The sequence below is a fragment of the Dendropsophus ebraccatus genome, chromosome 15, assembly GCF_027789765.1.
Source record: "Dendropsophus ebraccatus isolate aDenEbr1 chromosome 15, aDenEbr1.pat, whole genome shotgun sequence".
In the NCBI taxonomy this organism is placed as follows: Eukaryota; Metazoa; Chordata; class Amphibia; order Anura; family Hylidae; genus Dendropsophus; species Dendropsophus ebraccatus.
The window spans coordinates 20,487,663-20,509,694 of record NC_091468.1 but is presented as its reverse complement, the minus strand read 5'-3'; the positions used below and the strand labels follow the sequence as shown (position 1 = coordinate 20,509,694).

General features: G+C 44.7%; 2 protein-coding genes across 3 annotated transcripts in view; one reads left to right on the top strand and one right to left on the bottom strand.

The window, feature by feature from the left end:
* The first annotated feature begins 22 nt into the window (after nt 1-22).
* Nucleotides 23-17,906, top strand: PIGF (phosphatidylinositol glycan anchor biosynthesis class F). Of its 2 annotated transcripts, none has more exons than XM_069954677.1 (6): nt 23-105; nt 3,293-3,524; nt 4,996-5,087; nt 8,184-8,300; nt 8,736-8,844; nt 17,106-17,906. In XM_069954677.1, exons 2-6 carry the CDS (start codon nt 3,294-3,296, stop codon nt 17,217-17,219), a joined length of 663 nt encoding a protein of 220 aa, XP_069810778.1. In that variant the 5' UTR covers nt 23-105; nt 3,293; the 3' UTR covers nt 17,220-17,906. The 2 variants fall into 2 exon arrangements, with proteins under 2 accessions (XP_069810778.1, XP_069810780.1); XM_069954679.1 differs by lacking the exon at nt 23-105 and adding an exon at nt 153-351.
* The window catches only part of RHOQ (ras homolog family member Q), a 47,400-nt gene continuing 39,621 nt past the window's right edge, over nt 14,254-22,032 (bottom strand). Inside the window, exon 5 of the mRNA XM_069954681.1 lies at nt 14,254-17,612. Coding sequence (XP_069810782.1) covers nt 17,457-17,612 — 156 coding nt within the window. The 3' untranslated portion in view covers nt 14,254-17,456. The remainder of the gene's footprint in view (nt 17,613-22,032) is intronic.

The window sequence follows — 22,032 nt, the reverse complement described above, 5'->3', positions numbered from 1 at the left end:
GCCTTGATTGGTTGTACGGCTCAAGGAAGGGGGGGGGGCTTGGCGGCTGTGGGCGGGGCTAGCAGACCGGGACGCAGGTAATGGAGGAGGAGCGGTGAGCGGCAGGTGAGTGCTTCCTCTCCTCGTGACCTGACCTCAGGTGTGCGACCCCCGGGGGACACGAGTCCTTCATGGTGCAGCCCTCTAAGCGCAGCCCGAACACTCTCAGGACGGGGATGCTTCTGTATTGGAACCTGTTCACACGTTGCCCACAGTGACTTATACACACAACCCCGGATTCTGTCAGCTCCAATAATCTGCGAGGGAATAGAAGTCATTGCCGTGTAACAGCTGTAGCGGTGTATGATGCAGGTGCTGATACATAGACCTGACCCCTAATATATCTCAGAGATGGTGACCCCGGGCCTGACCCCTGACATGAATGAGCCCGCAGACCTGACCCCTGAAATGAATGAGACTGCAGACCTGACCCCTGAAATGAATGAGACCGCAGACCAGACCCCTGAAATGAATGAGACCGCAGACCTAACCAGTAAAATGAATGAGACCCTAGACCTGACCCCTGAAATGAATGAGACCGCAGTCCTAACCAGTAAAATGAATGAGACTCCTGAAATGAATGAGACCGCAGACCTGACCCCTGAAATGAATGAGACCGCAGACCTGACCCTTGAAATGAATGAGACCGCAGACCTGACCAATACAATGAATGAGACCGCAGACCTGACCCCTGACATGAATGAGACCCCAGACCTGACCCCTGACATGAATGAGACCGCAGACCTAACCAGTAAAATGAATGAGACCCCTGAAATGAATGAGACCGCAGACCTAACCAGTAAAATGAATGAGACCCTAGACCTGACCCCTGAAATGAATGAGACCGCAGACCTAACCAGTAAAATGAATGAGACCCCTGAAATGAATGAGACCACAGACCTAACCAGTAAAATGAATGAGACCCCTGGAATGAATGAGACCACAGACCTAACCAGTAAAATGAATGAGACTCCTGAAATGAATGAGACCGCAGACCTAACCAGTGAAATGAATGAGACCCCTGAAATGAATGAGACTGCAGACCTAACCAGTAAAATGAATGAGACCCCTGAAATGAATGAGACCGCAGACCAGACCCTTGAAATGAATGAGACCGCAGACCTGACCAATACAATGAATGAGACCGCAGACCTGACCCCTGACATGAATGAGACCCCAGACCTGACCCCTGACATGAATGAGACCCCAGACCTGACCCCTGACATGAATGAGACCGCAGACCTAACCAGTAAAATGAATGAGACCCCTAAAATGAATGAGACCACAGACCTAACCAGTAAAATGAATGAGACCCCTGAAATGAATGAGACCGCAGACCTAACCAGTAAAATGAATGAGACCCCTGAAATGAATGAGACCGCAGACCTAACCAGTAAAATGAATGAGACCCTAGACCTGACCTCTGAAATGAATGAGACCGCAGACCTAACCAGTAAAATGAATGAGACCCCTGAAATGAATGAGACCGCAGACCAGACCCCTGACATGAATGAGACCGCAGACCTGACCCCTGACATGAATGAGACCGCAGACCTAACCAGTACAATGAATGAGACCCCTAAAATGAATGAGACCACAGACCTAACCAGTAAAATGAATGAGACCCCTGAAATGAATGAGACCGCAGACCTAACCAGTAAAATGAATGAGACCCCTGAAATGAATGAGACCCCTGAAATGAATGAGACCGCAGACCTAACCAGTAAAATGAATGAGACCCTAGACCTGACCCCTGAAATGAATGAGACCGCAGACCTAACCAGTAAAATGAATGAGACTCCTGAAATGAATGAGACCGCAGACCTAACCAGTAAAATGAATGAGACCCCTGAAATGAATGAGACCACAGACCTAACCAGTAAAATGAATGAGACCCTAGACCTGACCCCTGAAATGAATGAGACCGCAGACCTAACCAGTAAAATGAATGAGACCCCTGAAATGAATGAGACCACAGACCTAACCAGTAAAATGAATGAGACCCTAGACCTGACCCCTGAAATGAATGAGACCGCAGACCTAACCAGTAAAATGAATGAGACCCCTGAAATGAATGAGACCGCAGACCAGACCCCTGAAATGAGTGAGACCGCAGTCCTGACCCCTGAAATGAATGAGACCCTAGACCTGACCCCTGAAATGAGTGAGACTGCAGACCTGATCCCGAAAATCAATCAGATCCCAGACCTGTCCACTAAAATGAATGAGACCCCCAGTCCTGACTGCTGACCTGTCCCTTGAAATGAATGAGACCCCTGACCTTTCCCCTGAAATAATTCACATTGCAGACCTGAAATGAATCAGAGACCCCCCGTCCTGACCGCAAAAGTATCGGTCTGCAGGGGTGACTATAAAAGCAATAACGCCTCAGATTGAACCCCTAAAAGTAACCAGACACTGACCAGACCTCTATTCTCTCAAGTTCTGTTGTTCACAGGTTGGTTACAGGACTGTGTTGTTGGTCAGTAGCACACAGCACATATTCCTCTCTGCTATGCAATGATATAGGTCTGAAGAGGCCGGCACCATGCTGGCTGATGCTTTACTATACATATCATGTGAGAGGGAAGGCCAATGCTCCGGCTAATGCAAGGTGTTACATGAGTAGAGATGAAGGAAACAGCTGCAGACTGGGCTAAGGATTACACTAAGTACTCAGCTGCTGTTACTTGGGGAGGAGGAGATGACACTGCAGCCCTGCGGACATACACAAGGGACAGCTGCCCTGAGCTTTATCACAGATGAGAAGGAGGCCTTGATGATCCACACTGTTCCTCTTTAGTGGGCAGACTGCTTCAGCCTTCAGGTCACAGTATGGCAGCAGGTCTGCGGCATCCTCAGTCAGTCACTGCGTTTAGAACTCATTTAATTATTGAAGACTTAGACATTTTTTTCAATAGGACATATGGCTAGGGTGAGCCATCACTTTATCATTGGTGGGGGGCCATGACATCTTCTAGAACCCCCCACTTATCCCGAGGATGTATGGGTTCAGTGTGGAGCTTGTGGCCACCAATCTCTGCAGCCGGCCCTGTTTGTTGTGCTGTGGTTAGGACACAGGGTAGGACTGAAAGGTGTCGCTGTGGTCCCAGGATCAGGACGGCCCCAGTATAAGGTGATTGCATATCCTAGTGACACCTCATCAATCTGTGAGACAGGAATATCCATTTTAAGATGGCAGAAAAAAAACTTTAACTACTTGAGTCACTTCATTATTTTATTTTCATGGCAGGATGATGGATGAAACGGAGATCCGGAGACTGGCGGTGGGGCACGTCCTGTGCGGGCTGGCCGTGCTCTTCTCGCTCTGTGTCCCACCTCTCCTCCTAGATGAATTCTCACTTCTGGGGACGCACCTCACGTGGCTCTTCATCTGCTCCGCCTGTGTCGTCACCATCAATGTTGTTTTACTCCTGACGCTGAAACCAAATCCCTCAACCAAAAGAAGCTCACTTACCCACAAGGTAATAACGGGGTTGTATGAGATTACATATAAAGGGTACAGAGGGCACTCTGGTATTGCAGCATGCAGCAGTACCAGACACAGCCATGGGCAAAAAAAAGCAGCTTTTCTCCTAAAGCAAATGTACCACTAGGTATATTGCTTTGTGTTTTTTACATGACCAGATCGGCACCAGCGTGGGGATGCCGATGCCCCGGTCCTGGTTCCCGCACACGGCGCCGATTTATTCTAAAGCACCAATGGAGCCGTTTAACAGTGGGGAGGGGATTTCATCACATTGGGGGCTGGCGGGCCTGCCCCCAGTGCTCTATGCCTGGCCGGTGCTTGGGAACTGGGCCACAGTTCAAAAAAAAGGACTGTGGCACTGGCATCCCAGCCCTGGTGCCGGTCTGTTCATGTAAAAACCACAAAGCAATGTACCTAGTGGTACATTTGCTCTAAATTCTGCAATTAAAGTGGTATTGTCACTTTAAAAGAAACTACACACAGCTATACACTTGAAACCCAACTCCTGTAGCGAGACGGGGACTGAATCAGTGATCATTTTAAGGAGTCCGGCCGGATAACAGATCCCAAAGGTAGCAGAGGAGAAAATAACAATCAGTCCTTACTTATCTCTCCCCATGCCTCCAATCCACCGCGTGACCGTCTCTGGGACCACTGCCTAAAGCATTTCCCCCCCGAGGAAGAAAAGTCTGTCCAGGCTGATGGACAGCCCCCTCAGCTAATCAGTGACTGGAGCAGCGTCCTTCCCCAGTCACAGATTGGCTGAGAGGGCTGTCCATCAACAGGGATGTGGATATCCCGGAGCCTGGCGGGGGTCCTGGAGCGTCGATCCATCACTGCAGAAGCACAGGGAGAGGTAAGTTGGTGAGGTTGTTTTCCCCTCTGCCCCTTCATTTGGGAAAAAAACATCATGTAGCCGGACTTCTCCTTTAAAGTATTTTAAAGTGACAGTAACTCTCGATACAGAAATGAAGGACAACCAAAATACAATAATAATAATATAATGTAAGTAGGAGAAATAGTCCAGCACTCACCGGGTAAAGTCTTCCAAAGTTTATTGCGTGGAAACCATAGCAGGGAGGGGAAGGTGGATCAGTGAAGGTGCAGGCGCATCACCTGGGATAGCTATTTCGGGACTCCTCCCTTCGTCTAGCCAGGCTAGACGAAGGGAGGAGTCCCGAAATAGCTATCCCAGGTGATGCGTCTGCACCTTCACTGATCCACCTTCCCCTCCCTGCTATGGTTTCCACGCAATAAACTTTGGAAGACTTTACCCGGTGAGTGCTGGACTATTTCTCCTACTTACATCACATTCCTGTTCTTTCTATCTAGCACCCCGGTTGCCTTCGCTAGAGTCATTCCCCGTTGCCACCGGCATTATACTTCTGGGACCGTATTGTATGCAGTGCAGGCTGGCTGTCTCTCCACCCTTACAATAATAATATAATATTTCTCATTCATTTCAGGTCCATAAACTGTGCAGATCTTGCCTCTACTTCATTGTGTCCTGCTTGTTGTTCCATGGTATCATAGTCCTGTATGGTGCGCCCCTTGTAGAGTAAGTATGGGTTATAATATAATGTCTTATGACAGAGCTAAAAAAAATCCTACATCTCCAGTCTGGGTGGTATCTTTATGTTGTTAGGAAATGGAAAGGGTAGAGTTCCCAGTCCCAATCCCAGTCATTCAGGCAGAGGTGTCATCTGGCAGTCCCAAATAGTGGCACAGTTACAGCTCCAGTGCCCCCACAGTAATGGTGTTGTAGTATGTCTCCCTGATTTAAAAAAAAAAAAAAAAAAGGCACTCATTTTTCAAATGCGCCTTGTGCGCAGTAGGTGGCAAATCCTTTCCGGCATCTAGCCACCCCAAACCGCCGTTACCACATTGTAGCGGTCCTCAAGCTGCATCCAGTTCTGGGGGGCATTCCTCCTGCTGCTGGTATTTTTAAGAAAAACTTATTCTGGTGTGGCCTAGAGCACCTGTGCCTCTCGGTACCGCAGGCCTAGGGCACAGATGCTCTAGGCCACACCGCAGCAACAAAAGCAGTTTTTCTTCAAAATGCCAACCCAGGGAGAAAGGCCTACATGTTGGTACAGAGTCACTTTTAGGTTTTGGATGTTATATCAACTTTATTCATACAACCACTAGGTGTATCATCCTGTCAAACTGTGCTCCATGCTCCCTGTGCGCCGATATTTGGTCTTTTCCCTGTTCGAAAACCACCTGTTCATCATGCAGGTTGCATATCACCTGAGGGCAATTCATTTAGGCTAATTATATTATTATAAATTTTTGCTAATTCTATTATCGGCTCTGCAGCTCACCAGTCAGTCTGTCACTGTGTGGTTACAGAGGCTGTCTGACAGGAGAGCTGACCATACAATGCAAGCACCCCCAGGATCCTCTGCTCCTTAAAGGAGAAGTCTGGCGAAAGTTTTTATTAAAGTATTGTATTGCCCCCCAAAAGTTATACAAATCCCCAATATACACTTATTACAGGAAATGCACATAAAGTGCTTTTTTTTCCTGCACTTAATACTGCATCAAGGCTTCACTTCCTGGATAACATGGTGATGTCACTTTCTGGATAACATGGTGATGTCATTTCCTAGATAACATGGTGATGTCAATTCCTGGATAACATGGTAATGTCACAACCCGACTCTGAGAGCTGTGTGGGCTGTGGCTTCTGGAGAGGATGATGGCAGAGGGATGCTCAGTGTCCTCCAGTGCCCTGTGTCCCCCTGCCATCCTCCTCTCCAGCAGCCACTGCCGCACAGCTCTGGGAGTCTGGTTGTGACATCACCATTTTATCCAGGAAGTGACATCACCATGTTATCCAGGAAGTGACATCACCATGTTATCCAGGAAGTGAGATGAGCATTTTATCCAAGAAGTGACATTACCATGTTATCCAGGAAGTGACACCACCATGTTATCCAGGAAGTGAGATGAGCATGTTATCCAAGAAGTGAAGCCTTGATGCAGTAGTAAGTGCAAGGAAAAAGCACTTTATGTGCATTTCCTGTAATAAGTGTATATTAGTAATTTGTGTAACTTTTGGGGGGCAATACAATGCTTTAATAAAAATTTTCGCCAGACTTCTCCTTTTAATGTGGACAAGTAGCAGTTGTACACATGTGCAGTGAAGGGAGGCACCTAGTGGCCATATGTATAATGTTGATTTAACCCATAGCTGCACCAGGACGTTACTGAACGTCCTCGTGCCGCTATGGGAGTTCAGAGGGGGGTCGCGCGGCGACCCCCCTCTGAGCTGCCGCGATCCCGGGTGCCGCATGTAGCCCGGGATCGCGGCTATTAGCGGGCACGGTCCGATCGCCGTGCCCGCTAATTAAGTACTTAGAAGCAGCTGTCAAAGTTGACAGCTGCTTCTAAATACTTGCTAATCTCCATACCTGGTGGTCTAGTGGGGGGATCGCCCCCCTGCGGCGCAATTGCGTGGGGCGATCCCCGCATCCATCCCGGGCCGGGGTCTGCGCCGTAATGGCGCTGATCCCGGCTCGGCATTCTATTGCTTTTGGCTGCAGCAGCCAAAAGCAATAGAACACCGATCTCATGGATTCATGCAGTATAACTATACTGCATGGATCTCTATGAGAGATCAGAGTGCATATACTAGAAGTCCCCCAGGGGGAATAACCCTAACCCCAGGGGGGCTTCTAGTATATGTGTAAAGTAAAAGAAAAATGTATTTTTAATAACACAAAATCCCCTTCCCTAATAAAAGTCTGAATCACCCCCCTTTCCCCATTTTATAAATAAAAATAAATAAATTAATAAACAAACATACATGTTTGCTATCGCCACGTGCGTAATCGCCCGAACTATTAATTAATCACATTCCTGATCTCACACGGTAAACGGCGTCAGCGCAAAAAAATCCCAAAGTGCAAAATTGCGCATTTTTGGTCGCATCAAATCCAGAATAATTGTAATAAAAAGCGATCAAAAAGTCATATATGCGCAATCAAGGTACCGATAGAAAGATCACATCATGGCGCAAAAAATGACACCTCACACAGACCCATAGACCAAAGGATAAAAGCGCTATAAGCCTGGGAATAGGAACATATATTTTCTTTAAAAGGTTTTAATTTTTTACAAGCCATCAAATCAAATAAAAGTTATACATGTTACATATCGTTGTAATCGTAACAACTTAAGGAACATATATAACGAGTCAGTTTTACCCCAGGGCGAACGGAGTAAAAACAACCCCCCCCCCCCAAATAAAAATAAAAAACATTTTTTTTTTTCAATTTCACCACACATATAATTTTTTTCTGGTTTCCCGGCACATTTTAGGCATAAATTACATCTGCCATAGCAAAGTACAATTAGTTGCGCAAAAAATAAGGGCTCATTTGGGTCTCTAGGTGGAAAAATGCAGGCGCTATGGCCTTATATACACGAGGAGGGAAAAACGAAAACGCAAAAATGAAAACTGGCTGTGTCCCCTAAGGGTTTAACATGGAAAACAATGCAAAACAACTTGCAGTCACAACCCTTGTTAATTTCTTAAAAAAAAAATAATAATAATATTTTGCGACAGGACAGGTGCACTTCAAAGCTAATACAGCTGATTTTTTTTGTGAACATTCTGATTCACCCACTTTCTTTGCTTCCCATACAGATCAGTGGGGGAAACCTTTTTGTTTGCGGTTCTTCTCTCGTCTTTCACCACGTCTCGCTGTCTCTGTATACTAGGACCAAACTTCCATGCTTGGATCAGAGTGTTCAGTAAAGATGGGTAAGTTCTAAAGCTGCACATAGATTCTCAAACGTGAGAAAGAAGCACACTACTTCCTCATCTCATTCCATATGTATGAATTATATTCTTATTTCATGTACTGTCCATGGTTGGGTTTCATTGGTAGTTATGATAAATCATGGTGAGTGAGTGGTGGAAAATGGAAGTGCAGGTTATGGATGCAGTAGCATCATGTAAGAACCATACAACATCCTGCCATACACTAACCAGTTATAAATCCAGTTGTAATATGAATTATTGTACCATGTATGGCAAGACTTACACTGTGTCCCAAACCGGGGGACAACAGTGAATTGTAGTCAGCCATATTGGTTGTATTAGTCAGGTATCAGTTCTATAATAAATGTGTGCATTATTTGCATAACTTTATTTTACCCTTGTGTCATGTGACCTATTTTATCTTGGTTTTCTCAGGGCGATGTCTGTCTGGGATCACAGTCTCCAGATCACCACATTCTGCAGTATCGTTGGAGCCTGGTTGGGAGCATTTCCTTTACCGTTAGACTGGGATCGGCCTTGGCAGGTGAGTTCCTCATTTATATGCAGCGTGTTATAATAGCTTGCCCCCCTCTTTCCTTCATTGTATATACAGCGGCCACATGTAATAGATCTGGTGTCAGTTCAGTTACCATTGCCAGGTTTGTGCTCTGTACACTGTATAGGGAGAGGCGGATGAACATGGCAACTCAGGAGGTAAGTTATCCAATGTGTTATCACCTACCACATACTCACACTGCTGCTTCATTAGTCATTAATAGATGAATTCTACCCCCTCCCCCCATCCTATATCCCAAGCACGTCAGGTAAGCAGGGTAATCACTTATCTATAGACATTTAATAGTCTATAATATGGTATGAAATTGGCTGCCGACCTCAATATAAAGTTTCCCCTTGTAATAATTGTACCTAATAACTTTTTCTGGATGACTTGTGTAAAACTATTCCCATTAATTCCATATATTTCATGATTGTTAGTTGAAAATCACCCCAATCTTCATGAACACTGTGAGTCAATGATGGAAATTCTGCTAGGGAGTGCAGAGCTGCAGGGACTCTCCGCCACTGTATAGCTTGTTATGGAGTGCAGCAATATCAACTGTCCCGTGTCCCTTTCAGTAAAAAAAAAAAAAAAAAAACATGGAAAACTTTTCACATATCACATCTGTCAGGGTCTGAGTTATCAGATGACCGCCAGTGACTTGTTTACATCAGCCGTCTCAGGAGGGAGGACGGAGGAGGGGGAGGCAGAGAGAAAATGGAATGAATTGTTAGTCTCACCATGGGCAGCAACATAAGAAAAGTTATGCTTGAGTGGAATACATCTTAAAGGGGTTGTCCGGCGATAAAAAATTATTCACAGAATAACACACATTACAAAGTTATACAACTTTGTAATGTATGTTATGTCTGTGAATGGCCCCCTTCCCCGTGTTTCCCCCCACCCACGCTAGACCCGGAAGTGTGGTGCATTATACTCACCGCATGTCGTGTCGTCCACGGTCTCCGATCGTCAGCAGTGACGTCTTCTTCGTGAGTCCGGCGGATCTTCCCGAGTGCCGGCAACCCTCTGCAGCGTCATCCGAAGCTCAGCCGCGATTGGCTGAGCATAACTGTGCTCAGCCAATCGCGGCTGAGCGGCTGATGACGCGGCCACGTCATCAGCTGCTCAGCCGCGATTGGCTGAGCACAGTTATGCTCAGCCAATCGCGGCTGAGCTTCGGATGACGCTGCAGAGGGCGGCCGGCACTCGGGAAGATCCGCCGGACTCACGAAGAAGACGTCACTGCTGACGATCGGAGACCGTGGTCGGCACGTGAGAGGTAATGTATAGCGCACCACACTTCCGGGTACACGGGTGGGGGTGGTGGGACACGGGGAAGGGGGCCATTCACAGACATAACATACATTACAAAGTTGTATAACTTTGTAATGTGTGTTATTCTGTGAATAATTTTTTATCGCCGGACAACCCCTTTAAGGCTGCGTTCACACTACGTATATTTCAGTCAGTATTGTGGTCCTCATATTGCAACCAAAACCAGGAGTAGATTGAAAACACAGAAAGGGTCTGTTCACACAATGTTGAAATTGAATGGATGGCCGCCATTTAATGGAAAATATTTGCTGTTATTTTAAAACATTGGCTGTTATATTGAAATAATGGCCGTTATTTACTGTTATATGGCGGCCATCCACTCAGTTTCAACATTGTGTGAACAGATCCTTTCTGTGTTTTTAATCCACTCCTAGTTTTGGTTGCAATATAAGGACCACAATACTGACTGAAATATACGTAGTGTGAACCCAGCCATAGGCTGCGTTCACACTACGTATATTTCAGTCAGTATATGTATATTTCAGTCAGTATTGCAACCAAAACCAGGAGTGGATTAAAAACACAGAAAGGCTCTGTTCACACACTGGTGAAATTGAGTGGATGGCCGCCATTTAATGGCAAATATTTGCTGTTATTTTAGAACAACGGCTGTTGTATTGAAATAATGGCCGTTATTTACTGTTATATGGCGGCCATCCACTCAATTTCAACATTGTGTGAACAGATCCTTTCTGTGTTTTTAATCCACTCCTGGTTTTGGTTGCAATACTGACTGAAATATACTGACTGAAATATACGTAGTGTGAACGCAGCCTAAAAGAGGTTTTGAGGTTGCAACAGTATTAAAGGGGTTATCCAGCACTACAAAAACATGGCCACTTTCCCCCTACTGTTGTCTCCAGTTTGGGTGGGGTTTTGAAAGTCAGTTCCATTGAAGTAAATGGAGCTTAATTGCAAACCGCACCTGAACTGGAGACAACAGTAGGGGGAAAAGTGGCCATGTTTTTGTAGCGCTGGATAACCCCTTTCATGGCCTATCATAAGGATTAGTGTGGTGCTGACACCCTGCAACCTCACAAATCAGCATACACATGGAAACAGACAGGTCTGTTCTCTTTGCATTGGCCGTTTCTGTAGCTCTGCTTCCATTGATCACAATAGATGCTGAGCTGCAGGAACTTTTCATGGCCACTACACAATAATGGAGCCTTTTGCCTCCCGCTCTGCTTACTGCAGGCAGTCACTGCACCAGCTCCTTTTGGTCATGTGTTTGATGTGTCCACAAGATTGGGAGGGGGGAGGCAAGCCTAAGAGCCCTATTACACAGGACAATTATCGTGCGAAAAATCATTATATCGTTCAAATTTAAACGATATTCGTTCTGTGTAATTGCAGGCAATGATCGAAAAATTGTTCGTATGTCGTTGATTTAGATCTGAACCTAAAATTATCGTTAATCGTTAGCTTTTAACATGTTGAAAGACAAACGATTTCAATGACCAACCGACATGAACGATGTCGGCTGATCATTGCCTCCTATTCCTTAAGTCATACAGGTTGTGCCACCATGTCAGTGACAGCTATGACAGCCCTGGCGCAGCAGCTTATTTGTGTGATAGGATGAATGGTTCCCAGTTTTAGATCCCAAGTTGACATCTTTACCTTCATATATAAAATCTATAGAGGGAACAGCTCCTCCATACAGTTATATGTATATTATACTAGAAAACAACCCTCTACAGACAGATGCATGTAGTAAACACTGCGCAGGTTTATTAGGCAATGATAATGAACTCTGCTCATCACTTCAGAGATAGGCTGAGGCACGTCGGCGTGATCAAGTTGTGCAGAGGCTGGCATTAAAGTCCATTTCCAAGCTTGTCTGCGAGTGAAGAAGTGATGCGCGTTTTCACATGACATCGACAATACCTTGGCTCTAGGCAATGCGGTTTCTTCAAACTACTGACATGTGCGGCTCAACTCGGCCTTTAATGTACAAAATAACACATTTTCTCCCAGTCCTTTATACTGGCTTCCCAATCTGTACACAACCCCAGCATATGTCTATGACTGTACCGTTAGAATGTAAAAAAGCTATGTTAAAAACACAGTGCCTGGTACGTAGCTATAGACCAATAGAAAATACCTTGACACAATCTATGTAGAAGCTCAATGGAAAATGTACAACATGCAGCGAGCTAAAAAAAAAAAAAAAAATGCAGCTCTACACAAGCCACACTGGTATTATTAGAGGGACACGTCGTGTCTATAGCCCTGCATGGTCTCCTCAACCCCCATACACACACATGTGGAGCAGGCTTTGGTAAGGATTTAAGTGTTCATTGTGTTTCTTATATACTATTCACAGCTATTTGGGGGGGCCGCAAATATGATACAGAACAATTTTTGCAATTAGAATAATGTCTGTAAATATTACTGTTACATACTTGTTATGGTATACTGTTTTTTTTATTATTATTTATTTAATTCCATTCATTATCCATAAGAACTTATCACCTGGACTCCCCTGTTCAGTCCTTGTGCTGATTCCTGGTATTGTGCAAGCAGCCAGTTAGAATCAGTGCTGTAGAAGCAGCTTATGAACATTATTAGCTGGACTTTTGTAAGGAAATTAAAGGGGTACTCTGAAAACTAATATATATATATATATATATATATATATATATATATATATATATATATATATTTGCTAATACATTGCTATAATAAAGTTATAGTATTTTGTAAAAAAAAAAGTGTGACATATTGAAGGGAATCTGTCACTAGGTGTATGAAGACTTAAATGGAGACAGCATAAACTAGTGACATAAATGCTGAACAGATCGTATTACTGTATTCTGTTCAGCAGTTCTTCTAATATGCAGGAGAATTGGATTCTTGCCACACCCCTGCCCCGCCACCCAGCTGCTGATTGACAGTTGCTGACTATACACAGCATGGATAGATAACTGCCAATCAGCAGCTGGTGGGCGGAGTTTTCTGCTTCTCATGAATATCTAGGACTACTAAGCTCACGCACATAATGGAGAGGACTAATTATTGTCCATGTTACTCAGGTGAATATCTTTGTATCAGCTGCACAGAACAATGTAAATGATACATTATTCTGTTCAGCTTCTCTGACACTACTTAATGCTACCCTTAGATAGGACAGCATAAACCTACTGACATAGTCTATTTACAGGGACTCTGTCACCTCCAAAACACAGCCCCCTCTGCTACTACCAATGTTTGTGTAGGTAACCGCAGGGCTGTCCAAGCACAGTGCTATACATAGCAGGTCCTCCCCATCCAATCACTGCTCACTGTGCAGAAGTTGCCGGACACAGGAGAATTTTTTTAAAAACTATTCCTATTTGAGAACTGTGGCCAAAAATTTTAAATGTTTAAAATTTCAGCTTTCACATCTGTCCCACCATGACATTTTACAGGGTCTGCTATTTTGGAGATGTATAGCATCCTCTGGTTATGTGACAGGTAGTTCATTATCTAATCAATAACATGAAAAAAAATCATATGTGTGATGAATTCTCTAATCGCTACAAAAATAAGCCCTAGTTACTGTCAGCGGACCAGATCTGACAGTATGGGGGGGGGCCTTACTGCAGAGAAGGGATGTATACAGTATGGAGGAACAATTACAGAGGGGGAGGGAGATATACAGTATAGGGACTGCCTGGAGAAGGGATATGTATACATCATGGGGGAACAACTACAGAGGAGGAGGGAGATATACAGTATGGGGACTGCCTGGAGAAGGGATATGTATACATTATGGGGGAACAACTACAGAGGAGGAGGGAGATATACAGTATGGGGACTGCCTGGAGAAGGGATATGTATACATTATGGGGGAACAACTACAGAGGAGGAGGGAGATATACAGTATGGGGACTGCCTGGAGAAGGGATATGTATACATTATGGGGAAACAACTACAGAGGGGGGAGAGAGGTATACAGTATGGGGACTGCCTGCAGAGGGGGGATGTTTACAGTATGGGAGAACAACTACAGAGGGGGGAGGGAGGTGTACCGTATAGGGGGGACAACTACAGAGGGGGGATAGAGGTATACAGTATGGGGGAACAACTACAGAGGGGGGAGAGGTATACAGTATGGGGACTAACTGCAGAGGTAGGATAAATATAGTATGGGGGAACAAATACAGAGGGGGAAGGAGGTATACAGTATGGGGGAAGAACTACAGAGGGAGGAGGGAGGTATACAGTATAGGGACTGCCTGCAGAGGGGGATGTATACAGAATGGGGGAATAAATACAGAGGAGGGAGGTATACATTATGGAGACTACCTGCAGAGCGGGTATACAGGATGGAGGCCTAACTACAGGGAAACTTACCGTATAGGAGCCTGACATATAGTATGGTGGCTAACTGCCATATAGCGTGGGGCTACAGTGTACGGGCATACTATGTTGTCCTTTAGGGTGGTGTAATCCAATGATCGATCCACTTAAATGATTGATTTAAAATACAAGATCTTCTAGGCTTTGGATCACCTGTTACAAGAGACTGGCACATTATACAAGTTGTCCATAAAGCTTTACATCATGTTCAGAGCTCAAGTTTCAATGAGGCAGTCCTGAGCTCTTTGCATTAACCAGGCAAGTCGGAGAGTAGTCATGCATACAGCACTTGCCACTGCCTCCTTGACACTTGATCTCCGAATATAATATAAAAAGCAGACAGATTGCCCTTAAAGGGGAACTCCAGTTAAGATTTCACCCTGTCCAATCCTCACCCATAATTAAAGGTTGTTGGTAATAGGTTTCTATGACATGAATCGGTCCTACTTCTGCAGCACATCCTGAGGCTGCAGAAAATCCTCACTGCCTTGTCCACTTTTTCTCCCTTCCTCTTTCCCCTTCCTTCTGAGACAGAGGTCACATGATCTGTCTCTTATGTTGCCTCAGTCTATCTCTGATGTGATAAACCTGCCCACCCTTGACATTACACAGTGATCACCTGTCCAAGGGTGGGGAAACAGAAGCCTCTCCTGAGTAGTATAGGGGAAAGGAGACCCTGTTGTTTCATCTCTCATCTATCTATGCAGATGAATAGACAGATAGAAAGATAAATACTGTGCAAAGCAGAAGCAGATCGAGCCAGTGATAGACAGGCGTGCTTACCCGGTAGTTGGTTCTGAGGTGCAATGTATGCTTTCACTTTCCCAGACTCAAAGCCTGTAAATTTGCAATTTCGGAATTAGGAAAAGCTAAGTGACTGGTAATGTCACCTTTTAAAAAAAAAAAAAAAATTATTACAGTGTTACTTTCATTTTATATTTTATTCTGACATATTGCTCAGACATGTGAAAAGTTAAGATCACACCTGGTCTTAGTATTGCGACCTGTTGCAGCCGTGATTTGTTGCCGGGGAATGTGCGTCCACAGTAGAAGTCGAGCTCCATAGATCTATAGTTGGGCCCAGCTGCTGCTATCCACTGTATTGGGCGCCTGGCTTATGAGTGGAACACGGCTGCTAACTTTCCCCAGCTATAAGCATTTCAGCAGGTCTCAAAACTGATAGGTGCCTCCTTAACTTTTTTTTTTGACTGAGCCAAATGACAATAAGGCTTTATAGAGGATCGATGAGTTCTCCTGACCAAGTAAGTCCTTGTAAACCCCAATAAATAACAATACCGGAGTATCTTCTCTAACTGATGGCCAATTGATCATTCAGCCATCAGTTATGTCGTTCATCCATCCCCCGTCCTCTCCATACATCGTAGGGCAGGTTACGCTTCAGCCAAACAGCTCTTGCTGCAGCTTTTATATCCCAGAACAAAAGGGTGAGGCAGCGATTTTTCCATCAACCATTACGCCCGACCCCTGTCTCCACCATCGTCATCTGTCGGTGGAAGGTCAGGAGAGCCCCATACATCTTATACTGACAGCCAAACCTGCCACTCACGGTGTATGGGGACCTTCAGAATTCTGCATTGTGCTTTTCCTCTATGAAATGAATGCATAAATTGACAAGTGGGTGTTACCCAGTTAAGTCCCTGCACTCTGATACAGCCCAATCACTGCTGATGTGTCAGACTGTGCATGGACACATCACATTCACAAAAGAGAATGACAACATTCAATTGTTAATTTATGCAGGAGGAATAACAGAGGGACAGTACATTGCAGAGTTAAAGAGGTTATCCAGGATTAGAAAAAGCAAAGACAGCACCACCCTTGTCCTCAGGTTGTGTGTGGTATTACAATTCAGCTCCATTCACTTCAATGAAACTGAGCTGTATTACCAAACCTAAACTGAGGACAGAGGAAGTGCTGTTTCTGGATGTAAGTGGCCATGTTTTTTTAAGCCTGGACAATCCCTTTAAGCCAGGTTCACACTGGCCTAATACAGACATATTTTTTAGGTCCATATTATGGCAGGTCTTTAGTCTAGTGTAAACCGAACTTTAGGAGGAAAATTGTTGCAGAGTTGTTATTTTATGGGCATATAGTCAGAAGATGTGACCGATCCCAGGAAGTCTGCTCCATCCTCTCCATCCCACAGCTTTATCACAGAGCCATTGGTTCAGGTAAGCTGCAGACACTTATGATGATCCCCTTATTACAACGTATGCTTTATTCTTATTAATGGTGACCCTGGGTACAGTTGCAGTAACCATCCCACCCCCCCCCCAGTACAGGACCTCCTGGCATCACATCTCTGCGCCAAGTCTGATAGGATCACATGGGGTCAGATTATTTTCCGGCCATCTGGCTGCAATATGAGAGGCCTTTGAATAGAGGTGATACCGCTGTCAGCGTTCGGGACGAGGACCCACCCTGGTGACACTAATGTTTTCATCTGTAAATGTGTTGGATATATCCGGTATAGAAATCCACTGGTTTTCTCTGTGCTCCTGCCTTTGTGCTAATAAAGCTTGTTTTATTTCTGGCTGCAGGTATGGCCGGTCTCCTGCTCGCTAGGTGCCACGTTTGGATACGTCGCCGGTCTTCTACTGGCTCCATTCTGGATTTACTGGAACAGGAAACGACTGACGTATAAAAGCAGATAGTGAGAGTGGATCTCCTATTTGTGCGATAGGAACGGACCACGCGCAGTCACTGCGCACGTAGCCTTGCTGTACATTACACCCTGAGAATCCACACCTTTCCTTCTAACGGTTTACGAGCCATCATGTCCTCCATGTGCTGCCACCTATCTGTAAAGCAGGTCAATAAAAGTCTTTTGTGCAGCGGTGGTCCGGCTGTGGTGTGCATGGGACTGGTGCTGTAGGAGCGGAGCGGGCGGCTCACGTGATCAGACAGCAGTTTATACATCTCGAGCCTATTCTTTTCTTCATGGGGTTCTTCTTTGGAGTTAAAATAGCTATAATGGACTCGTCAAAGACGGCTTTCAGTCCCTTCTGCGTCAAAGCTGAACACTCAACGTAGCAGCACGCCCCAATCTGTCAACGGGAAAAAATAGCCTTTTATTTGTGTGAGTCACTGATAAAGCTTTGGTTTACAATGTGGAAAGCTCATGTTACTTTGTCTCTGACATATCGAGGATTACAGTAAAACACTGTTATTCAATGGTCACACCATGTATACACCAAGTGGCAGATTAATCAATGTGTGCCCCTGGCGTGCGGCATGGAAAAGGAGCAGATATTTGCCTTATCTGTGGCATATGCCAGGCACTTGGCCTCCTCCTGCACCTAATTTAACAAAAAATAAATAAAAAGGCGTAAACCTTCAAATCTACTGGTGTCAGAAAGTTATACAGAATTGCAAATTACTTTTATTTTAAAATCGCAAGTCTTCCAGTACATATCAGCTGCTGAATGTTCTGCAGGAAGTTGTGTATTCTTTTCAGTCTGACACAGTGCTCTCTGCTGCCACCTCTGTCCATGTCAGGAACTGTCCAAAGTGGTAGCAAATCTTCATAGAAAACCTCTCCTGCTCTGGACAGTTGTTGACATGGACAGAGGTGGCAGCAGAGAGCACTGTGTCAGACTGGAAAGATTACACCACTTCCTGCAGGACATACAGCAGCTGATAAGTGCTGGAAGACTTAAAATTTTAATTGATTTGAAAATCTTTTTTCACTAAAATACCCCTTTAATAACCTGTACTGTATAATCGTTCTGCCCTTGCTGTAATAGGAACCAGCTCTCTACACACTGATCTCCTTGTGAGTTTGTGCTGGGCTTGTGCTTATACACAGAAGGCAGGGCTGGAAAGGGGGTGGGGCAGAGCAGCAGCCTGAGCCAATGATAAGACAGAAGGTGTGGCTTAGACTACCTCAGACTCCCTGTAGACCACACCTGTCAAACTCGGGCCCTCCAGCTGTTACAAAACTACAATTCCCATCATGCCTGGACATCCAAAGCTAAAGCTTTGGCTGTCCAGAAATGATGAGAATTGTAGTTTTGCAACAGCTGGAGGGCCTGAGTTTGACACCTCTGCATGTAGACAATGTAGCTAAGATGTAGTCACAGATTTGTCCTTATGGAACTTAGCTAAAAAACATCCAAGCAGCAAGATCTAATGGAAATAAATAGCCAGTAAGTACAGTACCCTATAAAAGTATTCTCCCCGGTGTTTTTCCAATGTTTCTTTTTTTTTTTTTACAGCCTGAAATTCAGAATTAGGGTCCTATTACCCGGAAAGATTATCGTGGGAAAAAATCGTTATATTGTCAAATGAGCAATAATCTTTCAGTCTGTATGCAGGCAACATCGAACGACTAATAGAAACTCATTTGTGTGTTGTTGATGACATCTTTTTGAGTTGACCATAAAATCATCATTAATCATTTGCAAATCTTTCGGTGTATGTACACATTGGGGGAGATTGATCAAACATGGTGTAAAGTGAAACTGGCTCAGTTCCCCCTAGCAACCAATCAGATTCCACCTTTCATTTTCCAAAGAGTCTGTGAGGAATGAAAGGTGGGATCTGATTGGTTACTAGGGGCAACTGGGCCTGTTTCAGTTTACACCATGTTTGATAAATCTCCCCCATTGTTCATCCGTTACTGCGATCATTCACATACTAGAGTGTATAAATCGTTCACAATAATGATCATAACTAACGACTAGCGTTCCAAGTATTATGGTGAATGATTTCAGGTCGTTTGCAATTGTTTATCGTTAATCGGAGAAAACTTAAGAACGCTTTGTCTCATAGGATCCTTAAAGAGACTCTGTACCCACAATTTGACCCCCCCCCCCCCCCAAAACCACTTGTACCTTCAGATAGCTGCTTTTAATCCAAGATCTGTCCTGGGGTCCGTTCGGCAGGTGATGCAGTTATTGTCCTAAAAAACAACTTTTAAACTTGCAGCCCCGTGCCCAACGGGAGTATCTGTGCCCTTACTTTGCACCACCCCTCCGTCCCTCCTCTCCACCCTCTTCATCATTAGGAATGCCACTGGAACATTTTCTCCTGTCTGAACATTGCACAGGTGCCTTAACGATCCAGCCCATGTTCAGTATTTAAAGAGGAATATTCGCAGAATTCCGACGGATAGCGGAATACGCCGGCCCATAGAATGGTGTCTATGGAGCCGGCGGAAAGGCGTGCGCGCGGGCAGCCGGCAGAATTCCGCAGAGTTTATCCGCGAGAATTCCGTAGTGTGAACCCACCCTTACTGGGAAACAAACCTCCAGTCAGGTCTCAATTCTCTGGCAAGGTTTTTCTCAAAACAAGCATAAGCAGAGCAGCTCTCTGACGCCACCTTCTGGTGGCAGCTTTTTCCTGCAGGTCATTGAGAAGCCTTAAGACAGAGGTAGGGAACCTTGGCTCTCCAGCTGTTCAAAAACTACAACTCCCATCATGCCTGGACAGCCAAAACTAAAGCTTTGGCTGTCCAGGCATGATGGGAGTTGTAGTTTCGCAACAGCTGAAGAGCTAAGGTTTTCTACTGCTGCCTTAGGACATGGCTGGGGATTTAATATATAACACAGTCTTCAGAAGAGTTTACCCTTAGGTGGACAGCTGTTTCAGGCTATTTCTTATCAGTACTGTGCAGGGTGCTGCTGGGTGTACCTGCCCTGTGCTACTGCCACCACCATGCTTAACTATGTGACACCACAAATAGAATTTTCTGTGATGGACAGAATGTGCATTTGAATATTAGGCTATTAGCAATTCTGTGGTGTGGAGTCGTGAAAGCAAAAATTTATTTCGCCATTTGTGGTGCTGCGTTGGGGCTATAATAACTGAATGGGGTCACGTTGATTGGAGATAAAAGTTCACAGGGGGGGCTCATTGATCACTAATATAGAGTCTCCTATGCAGGGCCGTTTCTGCCATGAGGCAGACTGAGCTTTCTGCCTCAGGCGGCAGATTCTTTACTCCACTAGGGGGCGGCACAATCCCTCACTTTCACCCGGTCTGCAGGCACATCACCAGGCACCTCTGCCTCCTCCTCAGGCCCCCTCTAGCTCAGTGATGGAAAGCCTTGTCACTGGGGGCGGCTGTCTCCTAGCTGGCTGGCTGTCTCTGTCGGAGCAGAGAGAAGGGGAGGGAGGCCCAGCACCACAGTAGAGCTGACTGGAAGCTGTGTGTGCCCTGTCCCCTCCCATACAGCCTCATCTCCTGAGCCCTCCACTGCTGGCCTGGGATGGGACATCTGCTGGAGGAGATAGACACAGGAGGTTAGTGTGTGTGTATACAGTATATATGTGTGTGTGTGTATATACAGTGTATGTGTGTGTATACAGTATATGTGTGTGTGTGTGTGTATATACAGTATATGTGTGTGTATATACAGTATCAGGCTGGGTTCACACTACGTATATTTCAGTCAGTATATGTATATTTCAGTCAGTATATTTCAGTCAGTATTGCAACTAAAACCAGGAGTGGATTGAAAACACAGAAAGGATCTGTTCACACAATGTTGAAATTGAGTGGATGGCGCCATTTAATGGCAAATATTTGCTGTTATTTTAAAACAATGGCTGTTATATTGAAATAATGGCCGTTATTTACTGTTATATGACGGCCATCCACTCAATTACAACATTGTGTGAACAGAGCCTTTCTGTGTTTTTAATCCACTCCTGGTTTTGGTTGCAATACTGACTGAAATATACATAGTGTGAACGCAGCCTATGTGTGTGTGTATACAGTATATGTGTGTGTGTATACAGTATATGTGTGTGTGTATACAGTATGTGTGTCTATATACAGTATATGTGAGTGTGTATACAGTATGTGTGTCTATATACAGTATATGTGTGTCTATATACAGTATATGTGTGTCTATATACAGTATATGTGTGTGTGTATACAGTATATGTGTGTGTGTGTGAGAATATATTTGTGTGTGTGTATATATGTGTGTGTGTGTGTATAAATATATATATTTATATGTGAGCGTGTATGTGTGTGTATATATGTGTGTGTGTATATATAAATATATATATTTATATGTGAGTGTGTATGTGTGTGTGTATCTAATCTGCCCTGTATGTAGAGCACATGTGCCCTGTATAAGTATGGAGGGATGTCAGTAGCTGAGCCCAGTCTATGCCCAGGGTTGCCAGCTGTTATCTGTCACCAGTGACTGGCATTCTGTTGTATTATTAGCGCCCCCACAGCCTGTACACATAGCCACCTTGCTGGGGAAGCAATAGAAAATCCCTAGATGCCATAGTTATAGCCGCACACTGTAATAATACCATAAAAATTACTATACACTACTTATATTATTAGTGCAGTGTACTGTAAAAAGATGTAAAAGAATTAAAAAGAATCCACTGTATAAAAATAAAAAAAATCTACACAAGAATATATATAACTATGAGGGTATGTTCACACTATGGAATACGTTCGGAAATTTCAAGTGGAGACAGTGCGGCAGACTCCACTTGA

What these genes read in the sequence shown, in the direction of transcription:
- PIGF (XM_069954677.1), top strand. Translation starts at nt 3,294, where the DNA reads ATGATGGATGAAACGGAGATCCGGAGACTGGCGGTGGGGCACGTCCTG. An exon ending in TATGGTGCGCCCCTTGTAGA is followed by an intron (nt 5,088 to 8,183) that starts GTAAGTATGGGT and finishes CTTCCCATACAG; the next exon opens with ATCAGTGGGGGAAACCTTTT. An exon ending in AGAGTGTTCAGTAAAGATGG is followed by an intron (nt 8,301 to 8,735) that starts GTAAGTTCTAAA and finishes TGGTTTTCTCAG; the next exon opens with GGCGATGTCTGTCTGGGATC.